The following is an 18,483-nucleotide window of genomic DNA, read 5'->3' as shown; positions in this document are numbered from 1 at the left end:
GCTAGCGGACGCACGCTTTAGCCGCTTGTGCCTCTCTGCATGCGCTTTGGACCGTGCCTGGGTAGCTGGCGACATCGCGTCAGCGGGCTCTATTAGGCCTGGGCTGCACTGGCTGGCAGTTAAAGTCGTAAAGGGTGTAGCAAAGTGACCAATAAGATTATCGTACTCAACTTCTGTTGAGTGGAAGGCTGCTGCCCTTTGTACTGGAACAGCTTACGGGGTTGAGTTGGGAGCGCATCTTGACAGTGTGTCGAAGACACTGGGATCGGCTTCCACCGGCGTCGATGACTTGCAGGCTAGTTGGCACTTGATGTAGAGACTAGGGGCCTCATGTATTAAGAGTTGCGTGGATTTCCTACTAAACATAGACATACGTTTGAATCCAGAAAATTACCTACACAATAACATTTTGTGATGTATTAAAGTGTGTGAATGCACAAATTCAAGCACATGTTTTTTGAATTACAATCAACTTGAAATTGACTGCAGTCGTTTGCGTGGCTGGGCACGCGCAGACCCTGCCCAGGCCCCCCCACCTTAGCAGTACGCAAATCATATTGAAAGTAGCCATGGGCCTGAGCTCTGCACACTCTTCCCAATGACAAGTAAGTAGGACGTGCTTGTTTCTCTTGTTTCAAGAGAACGACAGCGGGTTGAAATTGTCAGAATGGGGTGTGCTCTGGAAACCGCAGATATGCTGAAATAACAAAGAAATGGTCCGGCATCAGGAAGAAGGTGAAGAAGAAGATGGATGTAAGTACATTGCCAAAAACAGACAAATGTTTGAAAAGATAGTTGCTGAAACTGTCTGCAGTTGTTTTTATGGTGTGAAGTTCATATTTTGTCTCATTATTTAGCTATAGATGTCCCTATTGTTGTGGGGTCTGTGGGAGGATGTTGTTGTGGCTTGTGCAGCCCTTAGAGACATTTGTGATTAAAGGCCTACTGAAACCCACTACTACCAACCACGCAGTCTGATAGTTTATATATCAATGATGAAATTTTAACATTGCAACACATGCCAATACGGCCGGGTTAACTTATAAAGTTCAATTTTAAAATTCCCGCCACACTTCCGGTTGAAAAACTCCTTTGGATATGATTTATGCGCGTGACGTCACAAAAGCAACGGAAGTGGTTGGACCCCATCGGACCCGATAGAAAAGCCTCTTGTTTTCTTCGACAAAATTCCACATTATTCTGGACATCTGTGTTGGTGAATCTTTTGCAATTTGTTTAATGAACAATGGAGACTGCAAAGAAGAACGTTGTAGGTGGGATCGATCGGTGTTTTAGCGGCTAAGTACAATACTGTAATATCTGTGATATTTGCATTAGTGTACTGTCTTTAAGGGTTTGGGGAACGCGCATGCGCGAGTGAGTTGGCGGAGAACTTGTGTGTGTGAGCTTTGGCTAACAGCAGCTCGTGTATGTGTGCGTTACTTTTTGAACTACAACCAGTTACCGCTTTTTAATAAAGCGATTGAGCAGCGCTTCCTCGTCTGTGTGACTCCTTCTCCACTGCGGGGCATTACAATACTTAAAGCAACACAACAAGGACTACTTACCCTGACGCCTAGCCGATGCTTGCCGCCAAACCCACGGATGAAGTCCTTCGTCGTGCCGTTGATCGCTGGAATGCAGGTGAGCACGGCTGTTGATGGGTTTCTATCTTCATTTGAGAACGATGCTACGCGCTAGCTCAGTAGCTAAGTGTGTCACCGATGTATTGTCTTGGAGATAAGTCACTTTAAATGTCCATTTCGCGTGCTCGACTCTCATTTTCACGAGGTGGTTTAAAATACAAATCTGTGATTCACAATAGAAAAAGGAGAGAGTACATAGTTCTGTGAGGTCTGGTTGCTAAGTTAGCTTCAATGGCGTCGTTAGCACAGCATTGTTAACCTTCGCCAGCCTGGAAATCATTAACCGTGTATTTACATGTCCACGGTTTAATAGTATTGTTGATTTTCTATCTATCCTTCCATTAAGGGGTTTATTTATTTTGTTTCTATCTTCATTTGAGAACGATGCTATCGCGCTAGCTCAGTAGCTAAGTGTGGCACCGATGTATTGTCTTGGAGATAAAAGTCACTTTAAATGTCCATTTCGCGTGCTCGACTCTCAATTTCAAGAGGATATAGTATCCGAGGTGGTTTAAAATACAAATCTGTGATTCACAATAGAAAAAGGAGAGTGTACATAGTTCTGTGAGGTCTGGTTGCTAAGTTAGCTTCAATGGCGTCGTTAGCACAGCATTGTTAACCTTCGCCAGCCTGGAAATCATTAACCGTGTATTTACATGTCCACGGTTTAATAGTATTGTTGATTTTCTATCTATCCTTCCATTAAGGGGTTTATTTATTTTGTTTCTATCTTCATTTGAGAACGATGCTATCGCGCTAGCTCAGTAGCTAAGTGTGTCACCGATGTATTGTCTTGGAGATAAAAGTCACTTTAAATGTCCATTTCGCGTGCTCGACTCTCATTTTCAAGAGGATATAGTATCCAAGGTGGTTTAAAATACAAATCCGTGATCCACAATATAAAAAGGAGAGTGTGGAATCCAATGAGCCAGCTTGTACCTAAGTTACGGTCAGAGCGAAAAAAGATACGTCCGTCACTGCCTCTCAAGTCGTTCACTGTAACGTTCCTCATCTACAAATCTTTCATCCTCGCTCAAATTAATGGGGTAATCATCACTTTCTCGGTCCGAATCTCTCGCGCTCCATTGTAAACAATGGGGAATTGTGAGGAATACTAGCTCCTGTGACGTCACGCTACTTCCGGTACAGGCAAGGCTTTTTTTTATCATCGAGCAAAAGTTGCGAACTTTATCGTCGATTTTCTCTACTAAATCCTTTCAGCAAAAATATGGCAATATCGCGAAATGATCAAGTATGACACATAGAATGGATCTGCTATTCCCGTTTAAATAAAAAAAAATCATTTCAGCAGGCCTTTAAGGGCTATATAAGTAGACTTTGATTGATGATTGATTTAGGTTGTTCAGCAATTATTGCTAGCGATATCAAGATTCACTATATACTGTTGAGCCTATAAGAAATGTCATTCATCTACTTGCTTAATACGATTAAGGATATTTTCTTGATGCTAACGAATAGCACCAAAAACGCTACAATGTGGTCATCCGTGTCAAATCAAGCACTTGGCTTTCGTGCCCAACAACTAAGCTTTTAGGTTCTGTTATGAAAATCGACAACGAAAATACATTGATTGGACCAACAACTACAATATTTATTACCAGGACTTAACATAATGTTATTTGCACAACCAGGTCTTCCTAGTTATATTTAGGCGTAGCAACCACAAAAGAACACAAACTAGTGTAAACTCTTGTCCTTTTCTTACGTTTAGTTCTGCTATTAAAGACTACTAACATAGTAGAGAAAAAATTTGATTGCATCACAGAAAGTTTCTCAAACAAATCAAATGTTCAAACAAACATTTTACAAAGTGATCGCTGCAGACACAAGCAGTCTGATGAAAAGTGATATTTTAAGAACCATTTTTTTCTACGCACTTTCGCTTTTTCTCCGTATTTATTACCTTAATGAACCACTTCTAGCTATATATAAATAAACATTGATTGATTGATGACTTCTTTTGGGACTCTATGAAAGCTCTTTCCTATCTCTTCATTTGAACGATTGGAACACCCCCGAACAGAACAGCAATACAGCATTTTCTGCACAAACTCTACACACACTCTCACTTATTTCAATGCTACGCTCAAGCTGCTTGACCATAGTGTGAATTAAGCCGCAAAGAAGAAAAATGAATGTGAGGTCATATGTAACCCAGCAATGTAGATATAATTTGTGTAATTTACAACAAAATGTTTTCATACATTAGCCTGCTCACAGCCCGATTAGAGTCCGATGTGAAAAGCAAACTGTAAAAAATTACCGTTAAAAACTACAGCAAGCAATCGTTAAATAGCAACATTAACACAGTGTAAAATAAAAAATTGTTCATCAAAGTAGTAAATGCAGTGGACTCCTGCAAACCAAGAAACAGTCGATAACCTAAATTACTATGGTTGTAATATGTAGAAAACACATTATTTTCTGTGAAAATAATAAAAAATTGTACAATGCATTTGCAAATACTGTTATGTCACAGGCATGCAAAACAATTATGGTATTATTCTGTCTAAATAAAAGATTTAGAAGTTTGTGCATTTAAATTTACAGAATATTTTAATTGTTTTAGGGGTTAGTGTTAAAGTATTAGCCAAGTTAACTTTTGGCTGACAACATGTTTTCTTGTATTTTTGTAGCAAGTCGTTTCAGACATTGAAGGGTTATGTCTATGTGCTTCATTGCAAACTGCATCAAAATGAACCACGCTCTGTGTTTAAGTGTGTTGGAACTGGTTGCAAGCAGCTATTTAACAGATACAGAGCATTTAATAGCTCACTTGATGGAACACGTTGCGGAAGGACCTGTTGTGAGTTGTCCAGTGAAAGCTTGTACAAATTATTTCAAGTTAAAATCCTTATGCACCGCTCACATGTCTCGGAAACACAGGCATTTGGCAGGTACCAGATACAATGGTGCAGTAGTTAGCGCTCGTGCCTCACATTGAGAAGGTCCTGGGTTCGACTCCCACGCTAGGGGTGTATCTGTGTGCAGTTTCCGGATCGATAAGACTAATTGCTGAATCTATTTTTGATAAAAGATAGGTTTAGTCAGGTTCTCCAAAAACAACCTGGAATGGGGTAAATTATGGTTGGATTGAGTTGTTTTATATGTGATCATTTGTCTGTGTGTTTGTTGAAAACTTGTGATTTCTTGTTTTTAACATAAGGGGATTGTTATTAGAATTTTGGTGGTTTGGAGTGTAGAAGCACAGACGATGTGAGACGAAAAATTTCTTTTAACCTCTTCATCCTCTGTCGTTGTTGGCAGAGGATGCTTCTTTCTGCAAGTGCATCAGATTAGTCAGAGTTGGATACAGCTAAATTATAGGCAAGATTTGCTAACTGGTGTGACATTGACCCATATAAAATTGATACGTCTGTGAAAGTGCGAGACACCTGTCTATGTGGAAACTGCAGCGGTCCCTAGTCCTTGTGACTCAGCGTGTAAAAAAGCCTGATATAAGGTGATCGTTCAGTGACTCCGGTAAAGGAGATCAACTGAGCCAAGTTGTCACGAATTTGGAAATTTGCTGCAGTATAGATGGATAGAGTAAAGGGCTCCATATGGTAGAGCCTTGGTGAAACTGTATGGACTGACCAGACACGAGTCTGTAGGATTGCGGGGTGATTCCCCGTGGTCCTACTGGGCGTTAGGCCAGGTTTTTCCGTGTTGGTCAGGAAGGATAACGCAGGTGCTGCTCCAATGAAACGGGTTAATCGCCATTGTATGAGCAATGATGGAACCTGGTTTTTGTGATATGAGACGGCCGATTCCACAAAAGCACGCGTGCATTAGTTGTTTATATTTGTCCGGACATGGGGTGGTATTGTAATTTATAAGATGTGTGTGTATAATGATGAATGCTGAAATGTGTGTGTATTGAGTGAGTCAGTTTATGTTGGTACATTTAGATATATGCGTAATTTAATAACTTTTGTGTAGCACCTTGTTTCTTATCTGGTTTAATTCCCCCCTTCCTTTTCTTTCCCCCCCTCTCCTCCCCTTCCTTCACGCTTTTTCTCACAGCCCCGCTATCTGTAAAAGTTGGGAAATTGTCTAAAATGTGTGTGCTTCTGAGAAAGTAGACAAAGTTTATGTACAGAAAACATATGAGTGAATGATCTATCCATTTAATTATCTTATTCCGCTCTCGGAGGTTGGATCGCGGGGGCAGCAGCCTAAGCAGGGAAGTCCAGAATACCCTCCTTAAACTTGACTATTTGTCCATCTAAGAGTGAATGATAAATGTTGTTCTTATTATTAAGGTTCTGATATGATACAGCTGTGCTTCTGGATGAGAAAAATAGTTGTCTGTTGCATTTATTTTTAACTGTGCTGGTGATTGTAACTGTGTGACACTGTGGTTTGCAAGAAGGCTCTCGCTTTTTGGGGGAAAGATGTGTGTGCATGTGACTCAGTAAGAAAAAAAAAAAGAAAAAAAAAGGAGGCCCTGCTGGAAGACATTTTAAGATAAGGGACGTGTGCGTGTGACGAGGCTTGTGAGTGACAGCTGTGTGAGGCGTGGGCCGAAGAGGTGTGACACTGTTAGCATAGCATTGAGCTAGGTTAGCATTAAATTAGCATAGCATTGAGCTAGGTTAGCATTAAGCTAGGTTAGCATTGAGTTAGCAAAGCATTGGATTCGTTTAGCATTGAGCTAGGTTTAAAGAATAAATAAATAAAAAACTATATATCAATATATATAGTGGACAGCTGTACTCAATCTGAAGAGAAGGCTGACAGGTTGGTTTTGATAATAGGAAAAATAAAATATACTGTATATGAATAAATAAACATTTAAATATCAATACATACATTTGGACTGGGACATTGAAGCATTGTTAAATTCATTAGTCATTAATTATGTGTGTAATATACTGTATTGAACAGCCTTGTTGCTTATCTGATCCATCCAGTTCCTGTGTGGAAGTTGAGACAAACACACACGCATGCACATCATAGATTAGAACACATTGTAGCTTTGAATTAATAATGATATAGCAAACACATTAAATAAAATTGAATTAAATTTAATAAAGGTAAAATGATTATTTAATTATATTGACATTTTAATTATTTCAAGAATAATCACGATGAAGTAACATTTTTATTTATATTCTAAAACTTCTAAAAAAACATCTGTGCAAACTGTGAAACATGTAGTCTGAAGAAGTACAGATAAGAGTCGCCAACACTCAGCGCCTTAGTCAAAACAAAACGTAGAGAAGCGTTAAACAAATTCTAATCAGAAGGAAGACAGACCAAAAAATGAGAACTTAAGTAAACGGACAGCAAGTAAACCAGAAATAATAATGTAAATAAATAACAAAGAAAGCACATTTCTATGTGACATTGGTGCATGTAGAATTACAAGTAGAGAATAAAACAAAATGGAAACAACTGTCTGCAAGATAAGCATGACGTCATGAATTGTGCTCGGGTTGACAATAGATAGATAGATGAACAGATAACACGTTATTGATTCCTTCAGGAGAGTTCCCTCAGGAAGAAGAAGTAAAAAGTAAACAGTAACTAATAAGGGTATAAATGGAAACAAAATAGAAAAATATTACAAGGAGAATAAAAATAGAACAGTAAAATAAGAGAAACTAGGCATTAACGACCATGATATAAAAAAGTATTGCACTGTTATTGTTTTGCATTCCCTGTCATCCTAGCCCCCCCAAAGAGGAGTTGTACAGTCTAATGATGTATGAGACAAAGGATTTTTTATAGGCTAAACCAGTAGTTCTCAAAGGAGGGTATGGTGTTTCCACCCGGACAAAAAGGGGGGGTACCTGAGATTTTAAATATTTTAAAATAGCGACAATTCAAAATCCTTTATAAATATAATTATAGAAGAATAATTCTTCAACAAAATAAATATTTAGAATTAAGTTCACGAGCCCAGATGGATCTCTATTACAATATCCAAAGAAGGTTGATGATTGATTATATGTATAGAAATCTTTATTATAATTTAATCACTTGTTTAATTTTTAAAACGTTTTAGTTATTCTTATTTTTATTTTTTTTTGTTTGTCCAAATAAGTCAAGTAAGACCACAACAAATGAGCAATATGGTGCACTGTTATACAATTTAATAAATCAGAAAATGATGACATTATGCTGTATTTTATTTTTTTATTTTACTGGGAAAAAAGGTTGAAAACCACTGCCCTAAATCATATCTAAAGCTAAAATTATTTTATAAGACTGATTATTTTGGATTATTGTGTTTGTATTGTGAGAGAAGGAGAGAAAGTGAGAGAGAGAGGAAGAGAGAGCAGGTGAAAAAACAGATTGAGGGTGAAGAGGATGGTTTGAGAAAATATGGGAAAAGGATGTTTATAACCTTACGTTATGTGAATGGTTTCTAGGAGAACAGAAAATAGAAACATTGTGTGAAGTGTAAGGAAGAGATGGATACAGGATGTTGTTTGTAAAGGAAAACGAAAGTGAAGAAAAGATGAGAAAGTGACAAATGAAGGTATTCGTAAATGGTATGCTGTTGATTGTGGTTAGCTGCAAGTTTGTTTAATTGTTTGTTTCTTTAGTTGTTTGAGTGAAATGGGAAGAAATTAATAGGAATAATTACATGCAAAATGGAATAAAACTATGAGTGCGATAGATAATGAATGAATAGATGAAATAGGTTTATTTTGGTCATATAATCAACCATCAACCAATTTGTGTGAGCAGTTTAACAGTAAATTAGACATATTAACAATCATACACATTTACACACAGAAAAGAAAAGAAAAAGAATGACCAAAAAAAGAATAGGCGGAAGCCAAAGCTTATATTGGCCTGTGATATACATTTACTGAACATTAAATTACCTGGAACATCAACGTTAAAAGATGAAAGTAATTGTTACTATATTTTATAATGTTCAAAAAACTTTACTTTTCAAGGGTCTCTTAAACCAAAACAAAAAACTACATGTGTTCAGCTCATCACTGAGGATGGTCCAACATTTAACTCCTAGAACTGAATTACATTTGTATTTTTTTTATTTAATTTTTTTTTTGGACCTATTTCAAAAATCAATATCCCCCGTAAATGATAGTTTTCTCCACATAATGTAAACAAGCTAAGAATACAAACTGGAAGGCTGTTGTTCTTTACTCGGAAACATAATTGCCATTGTTTTAAAATTAAATTATCTGAACATTTAACACATTATGACTTATAAAAAATGGATTGGTATGATCATAATAATAATGCTCTGTGTATCATTGAAATGAGCCTTTTAAGTTTAAGTATTGGGTCTATATTTCTTCTATAAACATTTCCCCAAACTTCAAAACAATATTACATATGGAAAAATAAATGAATAATATAACATGTGCAGACATTTCTTATTCAGCATGTGTTTAACTTTATACCGAATAGCAATGGATTTGGATATTTTTCTTTAATATGTTCAATATGTGGCTTCCAACATATTTATGATCAATTATTATTCTCAAGAAGTTAGTTCATATACTCTGTCAAGTTACTCTTTCTGGTAAAGATTTAGTCTTATTAATTTCTACATATTGAGATCTATTACTTAAAATAACTACTTAACCACTGTTGTGAAACACTTTTAATTTATGGGAGTATTGGGATAGGATTGAGGAAGATGTCTGCTGTGGTGGTGGTTAGTTTGGAAATTAATTTAATAAAAGTAACTTTAAAGTGCAGTCTGACATTTTAATTTGGAGTAATTTATATTTTTAATTAGACATTGCATTCCACCATACGTCTGGGAGGTGGCCTTGTGAGGTGTTTGTGCTGCGATATCAGGACAGCTGGCACAAAACAATGTGTGTGTGTGCAAGTTGTGACTAGTGTGAAAGAAAAGATAAGGAGAAACGTGAATAAAAACATTCTTTTGTTTTGGAGAATATCACGCACAGCGGGAGGTCAGAGTGCAAGCATGACAGCTTGCTCGCGCCTACTGATAGACAAATGATAGTTTAAATTAATTTATAGATAATCTTTAAGTGAATTAAAAGGGTACTTAAATACACATGAAGTAGTACGTATAATCTTTGAATTAAGGTTATTGATTAGCATTTAATGGGATAGTTAAGACTGTAATTTTAAAACGTGATATGCAAAATTGAACTAACCGAGAGGATATGAAAACGATGGGTGTACATGTTTTGAGTTCCAAATTCTGGAGGAAAAAAAAACCTCAACAAAACGTAAAACCTTACAGACGGACTTGGGTGGTAGCCGCCGTTGCCCTAGGTCAAGCGAGGGTGGAAAGGATATGCAGCCGGGGGACTGCCAACTTCTCTGAACAAGACAAGCTCCAAAGTGTAGCCAGAACATGCTCACAAAAAATTCAGGTGTGACAGAGGACGCCCACAGCAGGACGAACAGCAGGATACAAACAGAGCCCTGCTGGACATAAGTGTCAACGGACAATGTTCAACACAATCTTTGAAGCATTCCTTTGTGGTCAACCTGCACACACCTTGTAATGACCTGCTTACGAACTGTGCCCTGACAATTCAATACCGCACAGAAGGAACTTCCTGATGTTGCCTGACAGCACGACATCAGCTGACAACTACTGGGGACAACTACTGGGGACGCCTCCCAGGAACGAATGGAGGACGGGGACTGCTCCAACTGTCCTAGCACTGGCTGACTGAGGTGCGTGCGTGTGCCCTGCCACCCAAACCGCCAAAGTGTATGATCACCAATTAGACGACTCATAATAGGAGCCTTTTGACTCTTATATATGGTGGGACTCAAGGTATGGCCGCTCATGTGAACTATCCTTACAACAATTAGCATGGTATAAGATGGACAACTAATGACCCACATTGTTCCTTTGCTCTCTGTCCTGCCTACGAAACCAAAAATTTAGGTCAAATGATAAAACAGGGCGTAGCTGCCGCTGATTGGACCGATACGCAAATACCACATTTTTAATTATTTCGGTTGTCTGTTAAAAACATAGCTATTGGCTGCAATTTGGACGTTCCTGCTGTAGGCTACAAGGAGCTAGCAGCTACACAACAGCTGAGCTAAAATAACAAATTTAAGCATATCAAATAATTATAGTTGCTTATTACATACACAAAGTTGCTTGGAGACAGAAGTCTGTAGAAAGTATTCAGTAACAAACGTGTCCGCATCATTAAACTTTCTACCACAGGAAACTTACTGAACAAATACAGCAGTTAATGTCAGACTATAATCTGGGATACCTTGTCTATCAGAGACATGGTTAAAACCCACAACACCTTTCGTTCTAATTAATGTCCCGGGGTACAACATTACAGAAAAAACAGATCGAGTGACAAAGGGGGGAGGAATTATGATTTATGAAAGAGAAAACATTAAAAGTAGATCAATTTGAGTATGTTAAAATGTAATTTAATTTAATTTTCCTCAGAAATGTATTTCAAAGTAATTGTAGTATACCGACCGACCACAGCTAAAGACATTTTTCTCGATTCATTTTCAGACATCCTCAAACAGCATAGTATGAAAGAAGTAATGTCATGGGGGACGTTAATCTGGACTGGTTAAATAAGACGCGTAGAAAGAAACTTAAGGATATTATAAACGGCTTCTACATGATACAAATGATAAGCAGCCCTACTAAAATTACAATTGGATGACAAAAATCAAAGAGATCATCTGTAAATACACTAATACAAAACCAGAAAGAAAAGTGCATGTCGTTGTGGCTTGTACAGCCCTTTGAGACACTTGTGATTTAGGGCTATATAAATAAACATTGATTGATTGATTGATTGATTGACATTGGATTAATAAAACAATTTGGATTCTAATAAGACATCGGGACTCAGCTCTCATAAGAGCAATTAAAACAGATCTAAATACAGATCGTATGATTTTAAAAGTTTGGAGGAACAAAGTTACAATGTTTATGCAGAAGTCTAAGGCTGACTTTCACTTAGAATTAATCAAAGCTGCAAAAGGGAACATTAGAAAGTTATGGAAAACCAGATACAAACTTACGGGAAGAGAGCAAACAAGAAAAAACACTATAACATTAAATATCAATGGCGCTACTATTGCAGACAGTCTGGACATAAGTAATAATTTTAATGAACATTTCATCCAGTCTGTACAAACCCTGAATAAAAAGTCCCTCAAAATCAGTGCAAATAATTGTCATTTATTCAGGATGGACTAATTTTAGAATTAACAAATGAAACAAAGTTAAACAAAATCTTCACTGCATTATCAGACTCACGATCTAGAGATATATATATGGGTTGGACACTATCTTCCTAAAAACATATAAGGATTGTATTATTGCTCGTATAACAACAATTGATAAATAAATCAATAACGGAAAACACTTTCCCTACCACGTCAAGAAACTGCTACTATAATTAAATCCATAAAGCAGGAAATAAAGAAGACCAGAACATGTACAGACCAATTGGCCTTCTCCACGTTATAACAAAAGGAATAGAAAATTTGATGTTAAAAAGTGGCTTTGGAGCAATCAAGGCTGCTCACACGGTCCCTAAGAGGGGCATTATGTTGACACATCAACTTAATGTGTAGTATATTTATCCATGAGAGCATTTTTGTTGTAAATTGTGAGGTATGGCTGTTAAAATCTTGGTTGTTGTTACGAATTATGACAGATGTGAACAAGAGCATCTATTGTCTTTGTGTGATGATGTAAATAAGGTGTGGTTGTATTGTATGTTAAGTATGTCCATGAAGGGGCATTTGGTGACTTTTCTTAAAATTGATTACATGCTACAGTATGATTATTTTTTGATTAATTATTGATTATTATGAATGTATATATTTATTATGATTAATTAGTGTCATAATTCTATTGCTTGATTTGTGGATCCCTTTAATTTAGGTAGCCAGGGACTGCAGATGGAAAGTAGCTATTTAGATATAATCTGGTACAGAACATATCTGTTTCTGAACTTAATGTTTCTGTGCATTGTCCCATCATAGATAGACTAAATTAAATACAACTATTTAGTGAATTATTGAGGCCACAATAATTCACTAGGTGTTGTAAAATATCAAAGTACTATTGCAAAAGCGAACAGTGACCTCAAACATGACCTGTCCTCCGCCTCTGTTCTTGCTGGGCTTGACTATCAGCTGTCTTTTCTTTTTCTTGGATGTTTCTGAAACTACTAATACTACTACTACTATTACTATTACTACGACTAACACTGTCCCTGTGAGAGGGACAGAGGGGGGAGGTGAGTTTGGATTGGGTCAAGTTTGAGCGTGTTGAGGTTTTATTTAATCAATATGATCAATCCGGTACAAGGATAAAGGAACGTAATGATTTAGATTGACAATTGCAGTGGTTGGCGAAAGCAACCCCAACCTCAAAGGAGGGTGCCAATTCAGTAATTAAATGTTTTGTGAATGATCTAATATCCCGACATGGTTTCCCCAAAAAGATTAGGTCAAACAACGGCACCTATTTTAAGAAAACAGGTTAATCTTCTTCAGTCACAAGATCAGCACTTCTCAGAACCAGCAGCTTCCTGGGAAGGTGGAAAGACCATGAGACCAAAATGGTAAGTTTGCAAAATGTAGAATTTGTGTGCCAGTTCCTCTGTGCAGATTTGAGGATGAAAGCAGCTACTCCAGATTCCCTTGCACTCGCTAAGAGGGGCACGGTCAAACCCGATCCAGGACCAACACCCGATACCTGACTGGAAGGAACCGAGAGGAGAGACAACACCTTGCCAGCGATGACGAGAGCGACTAAGGTTGCCAGCCAATATGTGTCCGTCGGGACTCCAGCAGCTGTGGAAGGAGGCCCTGAAGCAAGCCGAGGGCCTGGACCAAATCCCCACGCCCCATACTCTGCCCCAGCCTTCCCCAAAGCCCCCACAGCTCCAACTCTACCTGAGTTTTCCCCAAAGCGGCCAGCGCGCACATGCCATTGCACAGTCTGCCCAATGGACTGAACCACACCCCAAGAAGAGACAGAGACAGACTGTTTGAGTGGATCTCTTTCTTCACCAAGGCAGCCAAAAGCCCAACGAGGTGTCGGCAGGCCACCAGCCTGAGGCACCACCGAGCCATCTATACGAGCACTAATCGAACATGGACTCATACGAAATTCAGTTGTGTGTTCAAAATCAATTGGTAATTAACAATATTGGTAACTACATTCATTGCAAATGCCGGAAAAAATATTTTTGCAAATGTCTTACAGTCATGTTCATGATCAAAGTATTTGTTATTCCTTTACTAAATCAAAGGGTAGGCCACTAATTGTGTTCTGTGAGATGGTTTTACTGCAGGCTGGTAACAGCGATCGCTCTGAAGGAGGGTCATAGACGGAATTTTTGCCTCGTATAAAAACATTGAGGTTTTTGCCTCTATCTGTGGTAGAGATTTAACTTAGTGGTCTACATCAGAAATTGTTTTGGTCCAGGGTCTTAAGACCCTGGAAGGAGGGTATGTCGTAGAATTTCTGACCTTTTGACCTATATTTCTTGTCTTTTAAGAATGTCCGCTCATTTTCAATTCTCTTCTATTTTGTGCCATTGAATGGACCAGTTGTGGGACAAAGGTGAATATGGAGTTATGCCAACCTGTCTACAGAATGTTTAGAATTTCCAAATATGACTAAGAGATACAAGGTTGTTTTGGAACAGACAAAACCAAAAACAAAACAATCATGACGCACTAGATAAAAAACAGTGACGCACAAGAGACATGTAAAAAATGGCAGAAGACCGGAACTCGACAGTGATTTTGGCTTGTGTGTGTCTTGTTTGCTCCGGAGTATTTTGTGGTCTGTCTGCACGGCCAACTTAATTCAACCTGCACTTCTGATAATGGGTAAATAAATGTGTTGTACTAAACTACTTTTGTTGCCTGCTTAAGCTTCGGACAATCCACTACGGTTTTCTTTTGTAAACACGTTAACAATATATATATTTTTCATAGTAATTTACCGTAAACAAAAACAGTTATCAAGTGTAAAATTAATGGATTCAACATCAACATACCATAATGTCCTATACATCCTGACTTTTTTTTAAAACTGTTTTCTTGGCAACCGTAGCTGCCAGTATTTCACTGTAAATTCAATAGTTTTTTTTGTGAACACGTTAGCAATATATCCTTTTTTTTCATTATAATTCACTGTAAGCATAAACAGTTATCAACTGTAAAATTAACAGATTCAACATCAACATACCGTACTGTCCTATACAGCGTGACTGTTTTTTTTAATAGTGAATTGACCAAAGCTGCTGGTATTTTACCGTAAAATGTACCAATATTTTTTTTTACAGTCTGAGTGCTATTTGCTTTGCAATATTTTACATTTAAACATGCCAGCATATCACAAAGGAAACAAAATGACATGTGACAGACACGTAAAAGACATCTGACAGACAGACACGTAAAATACATGTGACAGAAAGACAGGTAAAAGACATGTGACAGAGACAGGTAAAAGACGTGACATAAAGACAGTTAAAGGACATGTGACATACAAACAGGTAAAAGATGTGACAGACAGAAAAAACATGCATGTGACGGACAGACAGGTAAGGGACATGTGACCAATAGACAGGTAAATGATGTGACAGACATGTGACAGAGAGACAGGTAAAACACAGGTGACAGACTGACAGAAAAAAAGTGAAATATAGACAGGTACAATTCAGGGGACATATAGACAGGTAAATGACGTGTGATACATAGAGGTAAAAATAATTGGTGATAGACACAGAGGTAAATGTGACCAATAAAACACAAACACGTAAAATACATGTGATGGACAGACAGGTAAAAGACAAGTGACAGACAGGTAAAACACATGTCACAAATAGACAGGTAAAATACATGTGACAGATAGACAGGTAAAAGACAAGTGACAAACAGGTAAAAGGCAGGAGACAGAAAGTCAGGTAAAAGACAGTCAGGTAAAAGACAGGTGACATATAGACAAATAAAGGACATGTGACAGACAGACAGGTTAAAGTCACGTGTCAGACAAACAAGTAAAAGACATGTGACATACAGACATGTAAAAAACAGGTGACTGACAGAGAGGTAAATGTGACAGATAGACAGGTAAACGACAGACATGTGACAGTCAGACAGGTAGTGACTGACATTTGACAGGTAACAGTTAGAGAGGTAAAATTTAGGTGACATGTAGACGAATTAAGGAAATGTGACAGAAAGACAGGCAAGGTGGAGAGTAAATGTGACAGATAGACAGGTAAAAGACAGACATGTAAAACACATGTGACGGACAGGTGACAGACATTTGACAGGTGACAGATAGACAGGTAAAAACATGTGACACTAACCTGTCTACAAGAAGGTTTCACGTCAGCCAGATGAGCCAAATGTTCATACAAAGAGTCCAACAAAGAGTCCATGACAGGAAGTGACCCGTCCAACCAGCCAGAAGTCCACAGCTGTTTATAAAACACCTGAAGTACACACACAAGCACGATCACGTACACATGCACACACACTCACGCACACTCACGCATTCCGCACGCACGCACACACACACACACACGCACACACACACACACACACACACACACACACACACACACACACACACACACGCACACACATAAAGTAAGCCTGGTCCACAGTGACACAGACATGAATCAATACCTTTAGTTGTTGGTGAATGGGGCGAGTCAAACGGGAATACCCACAATCCCTCAGTGCATCCAAAATGTCCTCACAGCGACGTCTCTGCTGCTCTGACACACTTCCTCTTTGACTTTTGATGTAATCTCTGAGGAGGTCATAGCTCATCATAGGTCCAACAAGCACCTTATCAATCATCTGTTAACCATTAATCATTCAATAACTATCCATCAACCATCCATTAATCATCAATGATCAATTTAAATTAATAAATTAATGAGTATGATTAAATAATCATTAAGTGGATCTAAGTTGAGCTCAATCATTTTCATGGCTTGTCAGTGACCTTTGACCTTACCAGAACTTGTGAGCTTTGACGATGGTTGAACAGGGCTTTGCAACAAATCATTTGTTATATATATTATGATCAGTTATTAATCAATAATAAATTATCATCTCACCTGAGTTGCTCCTCACAGGCCAAGTGAGCTTTGATTGATGCTGCTACACTTTGATCATTTCTCTTCACCAACTTCTCCACACTCTTCTTGTACCTGTAACATATATTCACACCTGTCACAATTGTTATTACACTTGTTGTTACACCTGAAGTCACAATTGTTGTCACACTTGTTGTCACACTTCTTGTTACACCTGTTGCCACACCTGTTGCCACACCGATTGTTACACCTGTTGTCACAATTGTTGTTACACCTGTTGTCACAATTGTTATTACACTTGATGTCACACTTGTTGTTACACTTGGTGTCACAATTATTGATACACGTGCTGTTACACCTGTTGTTTTGTATGCTGTAACACGTTGCCAGTGTTGTTGTTACAAATGTTGTTATGCAAGTTGTTAAACATGTTGTTACGGATGTTGTAATGTACATTGTCATGCTAGAGAATAATTTCGCCACACCTAGTGTGTGTGTGACAATCATGGGTACTTAAATTTGTTGTTACACATGTTGTTACTCATGTTGTCCTGACATGTTGTTACGCATGTTGTCAGGCGTGTTGTCGCGCAAGTTGTCACGCATGTTGTCATACATGAAACTTGTCACATGTGTTTCCACATGTGTTGTCATGCATGTGTTACACATGTTGTCACACTTGTTGTCACGCATGTTACGTATGATGTTATTCATGTTGTAAGACATTTTGTTGTGACTTGTTGTCACGCATGTTGTTATACATGTCATTATGCATGTTGTCATACATGTTGTTACGTATGGTGTTACGCTTGTCATGAACTCGTGACACATTTTTCTGTCAAATGGTCATGAAGATGATTTACCTGGTAAGGAAGCTCTCCAGGTGAGCAGTAACCCTCTGATATTGTTTGTCATCATTGATTAGACTGCTCCATTCCTTCAGGGCTCCGTCTATCACCTGAAAAACACAACATCATCAATCAGTCACAAGTCAGCCATGTGACACAAGCAACGAGTCACGCGTGGGACCTGAATGACATGGACGGCGAGTGGGGAGAAGTGGTAGTTGTCAATAAGTTCTGGTGTCTCGTTCTTGGTCCAATTGTCTTCTTCTCTGTGCAGGACGTTGTGCAGCCACAAGTCAATCTGGTGCTTGGTAAGAAAACAAGAAGAATATTTCAGTCGCTCACTTCCTGTATTATCAGAAGATGTGTCCTCACTTCCTTCTTCTTCATGTACTGCTCCTCCATCTCCTGCACCTCTTTCTCTGTTAGGAGAGACCCCAGACAGGAAGTCTTTATGCTCCCCCGCAGGTCTTCATGCTGTAGTATTTCCCTGCACATACAAACACAAACAAACACACACATGCACACATTAACACATTCACACAGTCTAAATCATGGGTGTCAAACTCTGGCCCGCGGGCCAGAACTGGCCCGCCGTGTAATTTCATCTGGCCCTTAAGGGGATATCAAATTAACACTAGAGCTGGCCCGCCGATTATATACAGCGGCGGTGCCGCGGTAACACCGCATTCACCACTAATTCTCATACTTGCCAACCCTCCCGGGAGACTCCCAAATTTCAGTGCCCCTCCCGAAAATCGTCACGTCCGCTTTTCATCCAGTCCAACGAGTGCTGGCCCAGTCACATAATACGTGCGGCTTCTGCACGCACACTAGAGATGCGCGGATAGGCAATTATTTCACCCGCAACCGCATCACAAAAGTCGTCATCCACCCGCCATCCACCCGAAC

At 38.6% G+C, this 18,483-nt stretch overlaps 1 protein-coding gene across 1 annotated transcript in view; it reads right to left on the bottom strand.

Annotated features, from left to right (window-relative positions):
* tnfaip2a (tumor necrosis factor, alpha-induced protein 2a) overlaps positions 1-18,483 on the bottom strand; it is a 41,759-nt gene that overhangs the window by 11,278 nt on the left and 11,998 nt on the right. The window contains exons 4-9 of the mRNA XM_062046040.1: positions 17,947-18,061; positions 17,756-17,878; positions 17,590-17,684; positions 16,748-16,840; positions 16,308-16,434; positions 15,986-16,111 (exon numbers count right to left, since the gene is read on the bottom strand). Of these exons, the coding sequence (XP_061902024.1) occupies positions 15,986-16,111; positions 16,308-16,434; positions 16,748-16,840; positions 17,590-17,684; positions 17,756-17,878; positions 17,947-18,061 (679 nt within the window). The remainder of the gene's footprint in view (positions 1-15,985; positions 16,112-16,307; positions 16,435-16,747; positions 16,841-17,589; positions 17,685-17,755; positions 17,879-17,946; positions 18,062-18,483) is intronic.

The sequence above is a fragment of the Entelurus aequoreus genome, linkage group LG04, assembly GCF_033978785.1.
Source record: "Entelurus aequoreus isolate RoL-2023_Sb linkage group LG04, RoL_Eaeq_v1.1, whole genome shotgun sequence".
In the NCBI taxonomy this organism is placed as follows: domain Eukaryota; kingdom Metazoa; phylum Chordata; class Actinopteri; order Syngnathiformes; family Syngnathidae; genus Entelurus; species Entelurus aequoreus.
This window is presented reverse-complemented; position numbering and strand designations above follow the sequence as displayed.